This window comes from Rhinoraja longicauda, chromosome 5 (genome assembly GCF_053455715.1).
Source record: "Rhinoraja longicauda isolate Sanriku21f chromosome 5, sRhiLon1.1, whole genome shotgun sequence".
NCBI lineage: Eukaryota > Metazoa > Chordata > Chondrichthyes > Rajiformes > Arhynchobatidae > Rhinoraja > Rhinoraja longicauda.
The window spans coordinates 39,316,330-39,331,647 of NC_135957.1; the positions used below are offsets into that span (position 1 = coordinate 39,316,330).

At 40.7% G+C, this 15,318-nt stretch overlaps 1 protein-coding gene across 3 annotated transcripts; it reads right to left on the minus strand.

The window, feature by feature from the left end:
* Positions 1-260: 260 nt before the first annotated feature.
* dusp23b (dual specificity phosphatase 23b) lies at positions 261-11,863 on the minus strand. 3 transcript variants are annotated; one of them, XM_078399313.1, is made up of 3 exons: positions 11,304-11,863; positions 5,562-5,836; positions 261-976 (listed from the first exon to the last, which is right to left on the minus strand). In XM_078399313.1, exons 2-3 carry the CDS (start codon positions 5,826-5,828, stop codon positions 791-793), a joined length of 453 nt encoding a protein of 150 aa, XP_078255439.1. In that variant the 5' UTR covers positions 5,829-5,836; positions 11,304-11,863; the 3' UTR covers positions 261-790. The 3 variants fall into 3 exon arrangements, with proteins under 3 accessions (XP_078255439.1, XP_078255438.1, XP_078255437.1); XM_078399312.1 differs by having other exon boundaries at positions 11,201-11,863; XM_078399311.1 differs by having other exon boundaries at positions 11,152-11,863.
* Between the last annotated feature and the right edge of the window lie 3,455 nt (positions 11,864-15,318).

Below are 15,318 nucleotides of genomic sequence, written 5' to 3' on the forward strand. Positions count from 1 at the left end.
CGATCCCCGCACACTAACGCTTTCCTACACACACTAGGGACAATTTACATTTATACCAAGCCAATTAGCCTACAAACCAGTATGTCTTTGGAGTGTGGGAGGAACCAGAGATCCTGGAGAAAACCCACGCAGGTAACGGGGAGAACATACAAACACCGTACAGACAACACCTATAATCAGGATCAAACCCAGGTCTCTGGCGCTGTAAGGCAGCCACTCTACTGCCTGAAGTTGCATGGTAATGATGGCAAACAATGAAATGTTGTTATTCTTTAATTTACCCTGTAAATTCTACAAAGAGAAATTTACAAGAAATAATCCATTTACAATATTCAGAGAACACAGCAAAGTATATTTAATTGTCTCCTATGGAAGCTAACTATTCCTGATTGTTTAATCAACTGCTGGATCGCCAAAACATTTACAGATATTTAATGTATACATTTCATCATAATCATAGAATGCCTTTATCCTTTAAACTGTATGGAAGCAACAAATATCATCATAACTTAGAATGCCAGATTACAAATGCGTGGAAAATTCTGACGTAAAAAAATAAGCAGCCAGTCAATGAATCAGATCATTCGCATATAACACAAAAACAAGTTATTTCCGCAGAGAAACTCAACAGGAAACTAATAAAGAAACCCCGATACTCTATAGCGATAAAGATAATCAAGCATCCTGGAAATGTCCAAGCTGTACCAGATTCTTGGGTTGAAGATTTCCATGCTTTAAAATAACTAGCTTGACAGAGAGAGAAAAATAATTAGCTAGTAATGCAAAATTCTTATTTTATGTGATAGCGAAACTGTACAATTGTTTTTTCTTGTTCGCTGGTTTCTATTGAACCATGCCGAATTCTTCGTATTTCTTCAATTGCATCAACGCCAGTTATGTTCCTACTTTTTACAAGATAACAGGCAAGCATTGTTCCAGTTCTCCCAAAACCATGAAGACAATGGACTCCAACTCCCTAGAAGCAAATAAAATGAGTCGGTTAGCTGTGCACTTTCCCCTCTCCACCCACTGACACAAATTCGTAGAGTATGATGAAACAGGAACAGGCTTCCTGCTCTACTAACTTCTTCAAAGAAATGACACATTTTATGAACATTTGCACTGCTGGACAAATTATTTTCCTTATTCCAAGAAATTGGAAGAGAGGTGGGTGCAGGACAAAGCCAGGCAAGTAATAGGTGGATACAAGTGAGAGGGGCTTAATTAGCTGATGGGTAGACAAAGACCAGCTGAGTTACTCCAGCAGTTTGTTTGTTTTTATAAACTGGCATCTTCAATCCCTTGTGTCTACATTAAGTTGAAAGTTTGTGGTACATAACTACTTTCTCCCCCACTATAATCAGTCTAAAGAAGGATCCCGGTACGAGACATTGCCCATTTATGTCCTCCAGAGTCCTCTATTCATGTCCTCCAGAGATGCTGCATGACTCACTGAGTTAGTCCAACACTTCTGTCTTTTTCCAGTATCAATACAACATACAAAAAATACAGTAGTCAGTCAGAGACCAACTTTAGTTTAATTTAGTTTAGAGATACAGCGTGGAAACTGGCCCATCGGCCCACCAAGCCCACACCGACCAGCGATTCCTGCACATTAACACTACCCTACACACACTGGGGATAGTTTCACATTTACACCAATCCAATTATCCCACCAACCTGTATGTCTTTGGAGTGTGGGAGGAAACCGAAGATCTCGGAGAAAACCCACGTGGTCACGGGGAGAACCTACAAACTCCGTTCAGACAACAGCTGTAATAAGGATCGAACCCAGATCTCTGCAGCAACTCTACCGCTGCGCCACGATGCGCCCTAAACCCTTTAAATTTTCATTCGTTTCTTTAGTAAAATATATATATCATTGAAGACTGCAAACAAAAGGTTGGTTTCTGAATGATCTTACTTCAGAGCCAGAATTATTGCCAGCAATTAGCAATGTTATAATTCATTTTTTACTGCCTCCCATTTTAAGAACATGAATTGTTTTATGGCATATAAACCCACATGTATTCATCCACTAAAGGAAAACATAGTTAGTTTCAATATGTCTGTCCTTCTATAGAACTTAAAAGGATGAGTGATCTTTGTTACTGCTATGAAGTAGTTTGAGTGAGATCTGCACTAATTTTTGCAGTGCATTGGCACCGTTTAGAAGAGGAGTACTAATTCCGTAAGGTTGGCTGTTATTGCCCGTTAGGAGCAACACCATTTATTTGCCAAGTATTACTATTGCAGGGTCGAGCATATTAGCTTTACAACAGCAATAATTTTAGCTTCAGCAAGCAAATATTACTCCAGAGACTCTGGCGTTGCATTTAATTTCAAATACAAAAATAAAATATCAGATATAATTATTAAATCAGCTAGTCCATTCTCGGCTGTTACATTCTTCCAAACCCTTCCAGAGTGTTCACAACAGTTTAAGAGGCTCCCAAGAAACCCTTTTCCTCTACAATCTAGGTTTACATTTAATTTGTTCTTGCAAGACAGGAACCAGAAGATTAAAAAATTACCTTACCGCAGATAACTGATTATCACTTTACAGTCAATTTGGAAAACATTATTAATGGATATGTGACATGTAGAATAAAATACATTACAGATTTATCAAGTTATGGGAATATGAGGCTCTAAAGGATATGACTAAAATTATTACTGAGATTAAAATTACAGTCAGACATGTTAAATTAATTAAATTACTTTGCAATTTCAACACAGAAACAGGTGTGTAGGAAAGAACTGCAGATGCTAGTTTAAACTGAAGATAGAAACAAAATGCTGGAGTAACTCAGAAAACGGATCTTGACCCGAAATGTCACCCATTCCTTCTCTCCAGAGATGCTGCTTATCCCGTTGAGTTACTCGAGCATTTTGTGTCTATCATACATATATAATATGTATTTAGATATACAAATGACCTAGATGTACATGTAGATGGGTTGGTAAGTTTGCTGACAACATCAAAATTAGAGGAGTTGCAGACAGTGAGGAAGGCTGTCAGAAGATACAGCAGGAGACAGATCAGCTGCAGAAACGGGTGGAGAAATGGCGGGGAGTTTAAACCAAGCAAGGGTGAGGTGTTGTACTTTGGGAGGTTGAATGCAAAGAGAGCGTATACCATCAATGACAAGACCCTTAACAACATTGATGTGTAGAGGGATCTGGGAGATTCCAGGTGATAGGTCACTAAAAGTGGCAGCACAAGTAAATAGGATGGTGAAGAAGGCATATGGCATACCTCCCCTCATTGCTAGGGGCATCGAATACGAATCAGGAAGTCATGATGCACATCTCTATAACTTTGGTTAGGCCACATTTGGAATATTGCGTGCAGTTCTGGCTGCCCCATTACAGGTAGGATGTGGAAGCTTTGGGGAGGGTGCAGAGGGGGTTTACTAAAATGCTGTGACAGGAAAGCGTGCAGCACGGGAAGAGCAGCCACCAGCTGGCCGCGCTGACTCAGTGAGTGAGTATGCTCAGAGCTCCAAACTCTGCTTAGCTCAACCCAGCCCCCAATTATTATGGCCAGTAAGCCCTCAATTATTGGAAGGATGGGGGGGGGGGGGGGGTGGGGGGGTTATAAAGGGGGCTGTGGTCCATCCCAACCAGCAGAAGAAGCCAGCAGTCACACAGCAGCCAGAAAACCCATCACCAAACTTCGCAATGGTCTCCCAAACTTTATTTGCATGCAAGGGGGATTCCATTGGTTAATTGTTTGCAACCCAGGAAGGACTTGTTCATCTGTAACATTTTTATTAACTTCTTATAAAGGCTATTCACTTACAATATTATCTTTTTTTTCACTGCACATATGCAGCAGGAACAACTACATCTTCCCAGCATTTTCTTTCCTGCATTGTCTGCTTTTATCTCAATTGACTCCATCTATATTTTGACACTGTGTAGAGAATAGTTTTCTGCTTGGATTTGCAAAATAAATCACTTGATTCGATACAAATTTAATATTACTAGTAAAGTCTCCAATGTACAGCTGGTCCATTGCAAATCATTTAAAATTTCCTCTAGAAGATTAAACTACCTAGAATTTACAGCAAGGATTGCGGATCTCTCTTTAACCTTCAGTTCTTAATTAATTTTGCATCAAAGATTCATTGGAAGATCAAGTTGATGAAATAGGGCATCTCAACCTTCTGTTCCGTTAGCTAATGGGCTCTGCAATTCATCGCTGAAAAGAGCTGTGACAATGTGCAAATAAGTTCCTCATTAATCTCCATCCCTATTTCAGGTGACCTCAAGGTCTCTACATTTCTTGGGGGAGCTGTAACCAATATCGAGGAAGGGACATTGAGAACATTCTCTCCTGCCACTATATCTTACTCATTGGAACTCTGGAGATAAACTTATTGTTTATTGCTTCTCGGAACCCCCAGGACAACCAGGGATGTGAACAATGAAAATCCATAATCTTTAGGTACTACATCTATTTTAGCCCATCTAGGACCATCTCCTCACAACATGCACCACAAAGTTTGGTGACTGAAAATAAGAATGCCCCTACAATCTGAACTGATTTACGGGCCTTATCTAGTAGCGGTGTACTTTATACCCAGATTGTTGGAATAATTTAGGTAGTACAGAACAGGCTGTAGTGGCAACTTTAGTCTTCCCAATAAAGTCCCAAAGCTTACCGTTGAGGAAGGAGGGGAGCGATATTTCCTGACGCAAAAACAACAACAGAGAGATCTTCACGACGTTGCAGTTTAGTTAGTAGTTTATCGAAGTAACAATACAAAACGGATTAGTATATCTCCCGTCGTTAACTTGTTTGGTAAGAACTTAGTATCTCACCATCACTCCTTCATATTCTGTTATTAACTTGCTAAAACCTTAGCAAGCTCCTAACGTAACTGCCGTATTACGTACATGCTGGCTGAATTATACCCATAATCTGACTACTCCCCTGGCTCCTCCCAGTCCATATATGTCTAAAAATAATGAAACAGGATACAAAATAATATAATATGCTAAAATAGCTAATGAACACAAAATGGCTCCTACATAGGCATTAACTAAAAGAACAACTTAAGAACCTCTTAGCTTTTATTTCATAATCTTACAAAGTATTTGAACCAACGTGTCACTGTAAAAACTTGCTATTGTAATACCCAATAAGCAGTATAAAATTTCATAAATTTATGAGTTTTGTGTCATTGTAAAGAAGATTTAAAAGAAACAGAAAATATAAATGAAGAAACAAATACTGCAAATGTTGAGAAAAAAAACCAAAATGCTAGAAATATTTAGCAGGTGAGGTAGCATCTGTGGAGAGAGAAACAAAGAGTAAATGTTTCAAGCTAATAACCTTTCATTAGAACGCAGGAAAAAGGATCTCTGAACTGAAACGTTAACTCTGATTTTCCCTCTGGATGCAAGGTGATAGGGCACATTTTAATAAATGAAGATGATTAAAATTGTTTTTGATTTGATAAAAATACTCCTGTGCACAAATACTTTAAAAACAATTTTCAATAACAAATATCACTCATCTATGCAATATATACAAGTCACTTAATACTTACTTCGCCCTTTGCATTGGCTTCTTCAACAATTGAAAGAAATTTTTTGATTTGTTCAAAAGAAGGTGCGCAAAAGTCACGAATCTTGATATGGTGAATTTTCACTGCTGGACAGGTATCATGGTAAGGTGGCAGACTTTCGCAAAGTGTAACTAGATGTTGAATGCCATTTTCGTACAAATACTGATAATTGGCAGGTAAACGTGGCAAGGCCATTCCAGCCAATTTATTTGGGACAATCCAGGAAAAATTAACCGGTGCAGATGTCATGTTTCCACCTGTTTAAAACAATATTGGATATTATATAAATTGCAATTACACCATCAATTAAGAACAGAGTTAAATGTAGACTTAAATATCTACTGAGTTTAATGGGGTTGTTTCATTAAAGTTGGAGTATTCCCCCAAAATGGTACATTACATCCATTGAAACACACACACCCACACATATATATATATATGAAAGGGCTTCGGAACTGAAAGGGTTAAGGGTGTACGTGCAGAGGAGCATGTCCGAGCAGGTCTGAGCTGGTCCTATCACGAGGGGCATTGTTTTAAGGGTGCTGATAGGTATGTAACCTCCCCCCCCGGTATAAATAAGCACGGCTTTGTATCAGACCTTTGAGTGGGACCACGAGGGACAGCGAGTATGTAGCCATACTCGGGGTTGCTCTCCCACCCCCGCATGCATGAATAAAAAGAGATTGTTTCATTCTTAAGGTGACTAATGTGTTTTTGTTTTCTGATAGCGCGGATAGAACTTTAACATTGGCATAGTCGGCAGGATCTCGCTGGGACAGCTGCCGACGACGGAGTAAGCGGCTGCGGTTTGACCGGGAACTCGAAGGGAGTAAAGTACACTATCAGATTCATTGAGTCTGAACTCCCGAGCAAGTTCCCGGGAACACCGTGCTACCTCGTCTGAGGTATATGTGGTTATATATATATATATATATAACCAGGATATATATATTCTGTCAAGATCCTTTTATAAGACAACACCAGGTAAGAAAATTTTGTGTATTGGGCAGTTCAGACTAAGTGAAACCAGTTTTCAGGATAGTTGCGCGGGAACTGGGGTCTGTGTGAATAAGTAGTTGAAAATTTTATGAATTGAGCAGTTCAGACCTTGTGAAAACAGTTTCCAGGAGAGTTCTGAGGGAACTGGGGTCTGCGTAAATTAGTAGTAATAAAGAGGGCTGAAAATGGAACAAGCCCTGGATAAGAGTGGTGGTGGAGATCCAGTACAGCACATGTGTTACTTAGACCCAGAAAAACGTAAACATTTAAAAAAATGAAAAAATGCTGTTGGCCAACAGAATAGTAAACTATTGGTAATGTAAAAACGGAAACCAAAGCGAAATAACCCCAGGGACCCCTTGTCTGGCATGGCGATCCCGTTTATAGAAGAGAGGGATGAGGAACAAAATCGGGAATGGTGTAGACCACCTGCCCCATATGCCCCTGGCCACCAGCCCCAAGGAGCAGGAACTCCCCCACTAAGATCCCATCGGGGGGCTACGGCACCCCCACAGGAGAGGGTCAGCCCCAGGTAATCTCTAAAAATGCCCCAGACCGTGTTAAAGACCCACCAGGATTTGTGAACTACATACGATCAATGTTGACCATGTACGAAGCAGCCGTGAGGGATGTGTTTGACCTAACGTACACCATCCTAAATCCCACTGAGGAGGCGAGATGGAAAACCATCCTGCATGCAGCAACTTGGGAAACTTTTGCAGCATTACACTAAGACGATAACGGGAGAATCAAGGGCATGCTCATTGCCCTGACCCAATGCCTGAAATGACCCATTGGCATGGGCAAAGTCCTCGAATGTAGACCCTTACCCAAGGAATCAGCACATGATTTCTGGGAAAGGTTTACATTGGCGTATCGCAGGAAACAAAACCTTTAACCAAGATTGACAATCTGCACAGTTTAATGCAATCTTGATGCAATGCCTCCCCGCACGATTAGCGGCACAATCAAGACCAACCGGACTGGGCTGACAATACCCAGGACCAGCAACGACGGGCAGTGTTTGCATTCTGGAGCAACGGAAAGGATGCCGACCCCTCCGTAGTACCCAAACTTAAGTACGAGTTCCATGTGCGCCCGCATGAGGACGAGGATGAAGACGAAGGCACATCCCGCTGCACCATGCTGCCATCAGGAAAAATAAACTAAGGGCAGGGGGCAATCAACCCCCTGGAGACTGAGACAACCGCCGACCCGTGAGATGTGCAGCCCTGGATCATCGACAAGGATAAATCTTTGAACATATACACTGACTCCCGCTATGTTATTGGAGTCGCCCACGATTTCGGCGCCCTCTGGCAATATCGAGGATTCCTTACCTCTTCTAGAACACCGGTCAAGAACACAACTTATGTGACCAACCTTTTGCAAGCTCTAGCCATCCCGGCCCATCTGGCCATTATTAAGTGCAATGCCCATATTGGTGGCCTTGACGTAGTTTCCCAAGTAAATGCCCTTGCTGACATCACAGCCCGCACAGCAGCTTGCGAATCCTGCATCATGGTCCCCACAGAATCAAAGATTCGAGTACGCAGAACGAACTTTCCACACATGGGTGATGTAAAGTTAATGCAGCGGGACCCTCTGCCACCAGCACAATCTTGGAAATGAGAGGACTGCGCCATTGACTCCTTGATGGGCCTATGGCTCACCCCTCTCGGACACGTTTGTGTACCTGATGTTTTTCTGTTCGTTCTTTTAAACTATATACACTTCCTTACGCATGCTGGTAAGCAGGGAATGGTCATGATGGCAAAAGAAACATGGTGGCATCCCAAAAATCACCAGGAGGTGTTAAAACAAGCCTCGGAATGTGAAATTTGCAGGCGAAACAAACCCAGACAGTAAAATGTCCAAAGGGAGTAACACCAATGCCAGGCCGACCCTTTGAGTGTATACAAGTAGATTTCATAGAGTTGCCACGGGCACATTGTTATAAGTATTATTTAGTAATCGTAGATTTGTTTAGTCGCTGGATTGAAGCCTTGCCAATTACAAATGCGACAGCTGAGACTATGGTAACACTTATTTTAAAAGAGATTATACCTCCCTTTGCGCTACCTTTCTTAGTTCCGATAACGGCCCCCACTTTATCGCAAAGATTAATGAAGAATTGTGTCAGCATTTTAACATTAAACAGCAATTCCACTGTGTTCACCACCCCACAGGCCGCTGGAGTTGTTGAAAGAGCAAATAGAGCCCTAAAGACTAAATTGGTTAAACTAACGGAGGAAACAGGGCAGTTAGGTTAAGGTCCTTCCCTTGGCCCTCTTTAAAATGAGGTTGACCCCACACGGAGCTACCAAACTAACACCGGCCAAAATAATGTATGTACGTACCCCCTGGGGTGCGACTAAGAGTGTGGAAGATAGTTTTGACCTATATGCCATCAACGATTAATTAATTACATGTGCACAGCAATTAACCCAATGCCTTATCAGTCCTGCATTCCCAGGTACAATAGGCACAGAAGCCACAACCAGTTGAACACGGGGACGAGTCCATACTACCAGGAGACTACGTACTGGTCAGGAACTGGGAACGGAAGAAATTGGGACCACGCTGGAAGGGATCGTACCAGGTGCTACTAATAACACCCACCGCCGTGAATGTTGAAGACCATCCCCGTTGGATATATCTGATTGACTGCAAACTGAGCGGAAAACCAAGAAAGGACAACGCGGCTATTGACCTCCTTTTGTCCTGGGGCTGGCCCGGATGGGCTGGACCTGGGAAACAATCTGTTTCTGTCTATGAGCTATGAATTTGCCCTCCGCAGCAATGCAAATGCATGCTGGGTGTGTACGTACATCCCACATAACGGTGGAGGAGGAATACCCCTCTTAACAGTACCCCTTCACAGTACTGAGATTCTGGCCTTACACTGCTTCCACAATAGAATAGCAAATAGCCAGTGCCAAAAGAGCGGCGAAATCGAGGACAAATCCATGTTTAAAGGATGGTACGTTCCCCCCTTTCAAACCAGGTTGGAAGAAAAATGAGACCACGATTTGGGAAATAACACTGCTTAAATTAGCGGATCGTCCCTACAGCCCAGTTAACACCACCTGTTATTGTAGCACAAGAGGCAACGGGGTACACTTAAGGAACAGTATCTGCACCGAGGTTAGTGCTAGGGGCCCGTCGTGTCCTATAGATGGGACGTATTTTGCATGCGGATCCTGGGCACACCCATGGTTGTCTGGTATGCTGCCCGGGGATGTGGAGAACTGCGAAAGGTTGATCAGCCCAAACCACAACTGGAGGGGATGCTATTATCTGGCCCTCGTTGTCCCTCACATGCGAGCTGTGCAACATCTCACTGAATTGTCTATCCCCTTGAGGGCAAAGCGATGTATATCTGAATCAGAGCGACTCTGGGTGATCGCCTTCCCATTCTACGGCACAGCGGGAGTTGATTAATATGGCCTCTGCAATGGAGAAATTGGCCAACAAAACTGCGGACCCCTTTATTGATACGCAAAAGGCCCTCTCATCCTTGACAGCTGAAAGAGTAGACTTGATGGGCTGAATGGCCTAACTCTGCTCCTATCACATATGAACATATGAATTTTTATTCTTATTGTTCACAAGTTGTATGTGTGGAATCAAAATAAATAAATGCTAGTTTTTGATACTTATTAGTTCTCCACACAAAATTTTGAGACGGTAAATTTAAGCCAGAAAATTACTATTTTCAATCTAGTACAATATAGTGCTCCAATCTTTCCAATTTACTTTTTACTGGCATGAATTTCTAGGCTTGGCACTTACTGGTTCAATCATTAATATTAGGTTTGCTTTCAGAATCAAAAGCCAATTCCATGTAAACTGAAGTTACAGTGCACAGATACAACTGTCACAAGTAAAATAAGACAATCCAGTCACCTCAAACTTTTCTGTAGTTCTATCCCAGGAGATATTCAAGGAACAGAAAATCCCCCCGAAATTGTAAACACATCTTTCACATGTAGTCCAATCCGAACAGCACAAAAGTAAGTAATTTGGCTCAATTAGCTTTTTTTGAAGAACAATTTAATTTGACCCACACCATTGATGCCCATATTCTAAAACTGTTTTTTTAACGTGAAATATATGAAGACTACAATTAAAGCACTATTTATCACACTTTTGATACTCATGTACTCAGGACATCAGACGTAACAAACGTAACAAACAAACACAACAAACAAACAAACACAACTTTAAAAAAAGTTTCACTTTACTTGTTCCATCAAAACCTGCACGGCAAAATGTGTAGGAAGGAACTGCAGATGCCGGTTTAAACCGAAGATAGACACAAAATGCTGGAGTAACTCAGGGGGATCTCTGGAGGGAAGGAATGGGTGAGGTTTCGGATCGAGACCCTTCATCAGACTGTAAAACATCACCCATTCCTTCTCCCCAGAGATGCTGCCTGTCCCGCTGAGTTACTCCAGCATTTTGTATCTATCTCCGGTTTGTAGACACCTCGATCACATTTTACTGTATCCAAGGGCATCCCGACCTCTCCAGTGACAGTGCCCCGGGTTTTATATACAGTGCATCTAACCTGCTCGCTCGCTTTTCCCTTGGCCCGCTGCAAACAGACGTGCGCTTACGCTTGGAAAACTGAATTCTTAAAATCAGATCAGCAACATGGCTCTGCGCCTTTTGGAACACAGTCCGACGATAAAGGAGACGCGGCTTCGTTTCGGAAATTACTTCTTTCTGGTGCAGCGATTAAATACGGACTGGTAAGGTTCAGGAACGGCAAATCGCGTCAGGGTGAGACTCTCCGTGTGCACGCACAGACCACGCCTGAGGTGAGCCTGGGCAAGGCGATGTAAGGCAAGGCAATGTAAGGCAAGGGAAGGCGATGTAAGGCAAGGCAATGTAAGGCAAGGCAAACCAAGGCGATGTAAGGCAAGGCAAACCAAGGCGATGTAAGGCAAGGCAATATAAGGCAAGGGAAGGCGATGTAAGGCAAAGCAAGGCAATGTACGGCAAGGCAAGGCAATGTACGGCAAGGCGATGTACGGCAAGGCAATGTACGGCAAGGCGATGTAAGGCAATGTACGGCAAGGCAATGTACGGCAAGGCAAGGCAAGGCAATGTACGGCAAGGCAAGGCAATGTACGGCAAGGCAAGCGCTGCGTTGACAGCTCCGCGAGTTGTGTTGTGTTGTGCAGTGCAGCGCAGCGTCACTTCAGTCTGAAGAAGGGTCAGGTCTCGACCCGAAACCTCCCCCCACCCCAGAGATGCTGCCTGTCCCGCTGAGTTAATTTGTGTCTACGCCCCTTAAGACCAACCCTGGGCGATTGACAGCCGAGCGGCAGCCCCCCTCCCCCCCCCCAGAACCGGCCCATCTGAGGCCGCCGACGCGAAAGATGGCGGACGAGCAAGATTCGACCACTCGGTCGGGCATGGGGTACATTTCAGCGCCATTTTAGTAAGCAGATTCTGTGTGCTAGACTGGGCAGTGTTCACAACTCTGCGATTTCTTCGCACATAAAATGTTTGCAAACAATTATTTTTGTTCAACTTTTTGGGTAAGTTGAGAGTTGACATTTATAACGGTTTCTTGAAGAGTTGCTGCTTCGTGATCTTTACTTTGGATGTTACTGATTGAATATTTGCACTGTTCTTTGCTTTCTGTTAATTTTAATTTCAACTCCACGAGCTGCATCTTTTTGTTTTCTTTTTTTTTTTTTTTTTTTTTTTTTTGAAAAGCATATGTACAAATAGAAATAAGAAAAAACACATTTGTTACAAAGTTCTTACATAGCTTCAATTTTTAAATTTTTGAAGAGAGAAAGTAAAAATAAAAATAAAAAACTATAAACTTGGGGAGAGAGAATAAGAGGGTTAATAAAAAAAATAAAAAAAGGATCTAACAATAAAAATTAAAGGGAGTAGATCCGGGAGACAATAACCACAGTTGTACATCCAACCCCTAACTCAAGTTTCAACTTTTAATTTAAATTTTTTTTAGTTTAGTCCTGTGCCAAACCCATTTACTTTTCTAAAAATTCAATAAATGGAGACCATATTTTTAAAAATAACTCAGGTTTTTCGATTAAGGCAAACCTTATTTTTTCCAAATGCAGGGTCTCTGTCATTTCCGTAGTCCACATTTTAATTGTGGGGGTTATTGGTTTTTTCCAAAATTTAAGTATTAATTTTTTCGCAGTTATTAGACTGTAATCAAGAAAATGTACCTGACTTACTGTAAAATTTGTAGTATGTTCTGATAATCCTAATATAATTAATTTTGGGTCCATATCTAATTTTTTATTAATAACTTTAGAAACTATTTTAAAAATCTCCAACAAGAAGTTTTGCATTTTTATACAAGTTACGAAAATATGAGTTAAATTAGCTTCTTGAAATTGACATTTATCACAAATAGGAGAGATACTAGGAAAAATCCTATTTAATTTCGTCTTCGAATAATGTAATCTATGTATTATTTTAAATTGTATTAAGGAATGTCTAGTATTCAATGAACATTGATGTATATGTTGCAAGCTTTCATCCCATATATCTTGCATTATAAATTGATTCAATTCGTCCTCCCATGCTCGTCTATAAGATTCTGATGACGGAATGTCAGTGTCAAGGAGAGTATTGTAAATAAAGGATATTAATTTATTTGAATTATAATATCGATTCAGGCATACATCAAGTGTTTCTGGACCTCTAAACTTATATTCTTGCATGTGTGATTTTACATAATCTCTCAGTTGTAAATATCTAAAATAATTATTAACATGTAATCCGTACTTCTGCTGTAACTCCTGAAACGAAAGAAAAGTTCCCTTATGATAAAGATCTCCCTCCCTTTTGATTCCATAACTTTTCCATTGAGCAAAGCCTCTATCTAAAACAGACGGTTTAAAAGAAGGATTATTCGCAATAGGAAGGAAAACAGATAATTTACTCAATTTTAACGTAAGCTTTAATTGTTTCCAGGTACGGATAACACTATGTATAATGGGATTACCTCCATATGTTTTTTTATTTAAATTTATTGGAGCTAAGAGGATCGCACCAATATCGAATGGTAAACATTCCTCTTTCTCCATCTTTAACCAATCCGGTTGTTGATCAGAATCATCCAACCAGCAGGTTATATTTTTAATATTAACCGCCCAATAATAAAATAAAAAGTTAGGTAAAGCAATTCCTCCATTAATTTTAGACTTACATAAGTGTCTTTTATTTATTCTATGAGTCTTGTAGTCCCAAATAAAATTAGTGACAATTGAATCAATTTTTTTTAAAAACTTTTTTGGAAGATAGATCGGAATTGCTTGAAATAAATATAGTAGCTGTGGAAGAAAGATCATCTTTATAGCATTACTACGACCAACTAATGATATAGGAAGTGTTTTCCAAAATTGGATATTTCTGTGTAATTTAGCAAGTAAAGGAGGAAAATTTGATTTAAATAAAGAAGTATATTTCCTAGTCACGTAAATTCCAAGATATTTAAACTTTTCATAGGCAATTTTAAAAGGAAATTGTTGAAGTATGGCCGGATTATGCTCCATTATTGGCATAATTTCACTTTTATACCAGTTAATTCTATAACCTGAAAATGAACCAAATTGAGTTATGAGATTTAATAAATTCAGAATGCTAATTTCTGGCTTTGTAATATATATTAATACATCATCCGCATATAAAGAAATTTTATTGGTTGTATGTTTAGTGTTGTCGCCATGAATATCTGAATTTGATCTAATACTCTCAGCAAGTGGTTCTATAATAAGGGCAAATAAAAGTGGTGATAGTGGACATCCTTGTCTACAACCCCTAGCTAAAAGTCATGGAAACAGAGATTAGGCATTTGCAAACAATAGAACTCTACCCACAATATAATTGAAAATACATTTAACTTTATACTTAGAGCCAATAAAATTTGAATTGGTGAATTGATTAGTTAAAAACCCTTGACAGCCACTAAAATGACCCAATGCTGCCTGACGTGGTACAGAAGTATGAATCCAATTCAAATAGACACAGTGGTGGAGTAAATCACCGGGTCAGGCAGCATCTCTGGAGAAAAAGGATGGGTGATGTTTCAGATTGGAACCCTTCTTCAGACAAGGAGGAGAGGGAGGGAGGAGAGGGAGGAGGGAGGAGGGAGGGGGGAGGGGGGGAAGGGAGGGGGGAGGGGGGGGGAGGGGTGCTGGGGGAGGTAAAGAGCTGGTATAAATCAGGACCTGATCTTTTCATTGTATGGCTGATATGCAAAACAGTGTATATCTCGCACAGAAAATTATGTAAATCTTACGATGAATGACAGAAATAAAAATGTTACCCTTGTTTGTGAAGTTCATTTTTGAATGATGTAAAATTGAAGGGGGTTGGTGTAATATACTGCTAACCCACAAATGTGTCATTATGAGATATTCACATTTGAAAAATCCATAAATCACAAACAAAAAACAAGAAGGTGCCTATGTTATTTGACTGACTTATCGGTTGAATTAAAATATGATTATTTTACAGGTTGTAAGGTAGTGGGTAAGGATAGTGTTAATACATGTAACTCATTTTTCACAAAAGTGAGGGTTAGCGCTATATTGCAGACCTCCCAACCCTTCTGAATTTGGTGGAAAGTTTCCGCTTTCTTATTGCATTTCCGCCATTCTGATTTTGCCTCACGTTTTTCCGCAAAGCACATGCCTCGCCCAGCTGCTGTACTCGCCCTGCTTCGCCACTCGCCTCG

Coding starts and splice junctions, on each gene's coding strand:
- dusp23b (XM_078399313.1), bottom strand. CDS start 5,828: ATGACATCTGCACCGGTTAATTTTTCCTGGATTGTCCCAAATAAATTG. Junction 977..5,561: donor AAGCCAATGCAAAGGGCGAA/GTAAGTATTAAG, acceptor ATTTGCTTCTAG/GGAGTTGGAGTCCATTGTCT.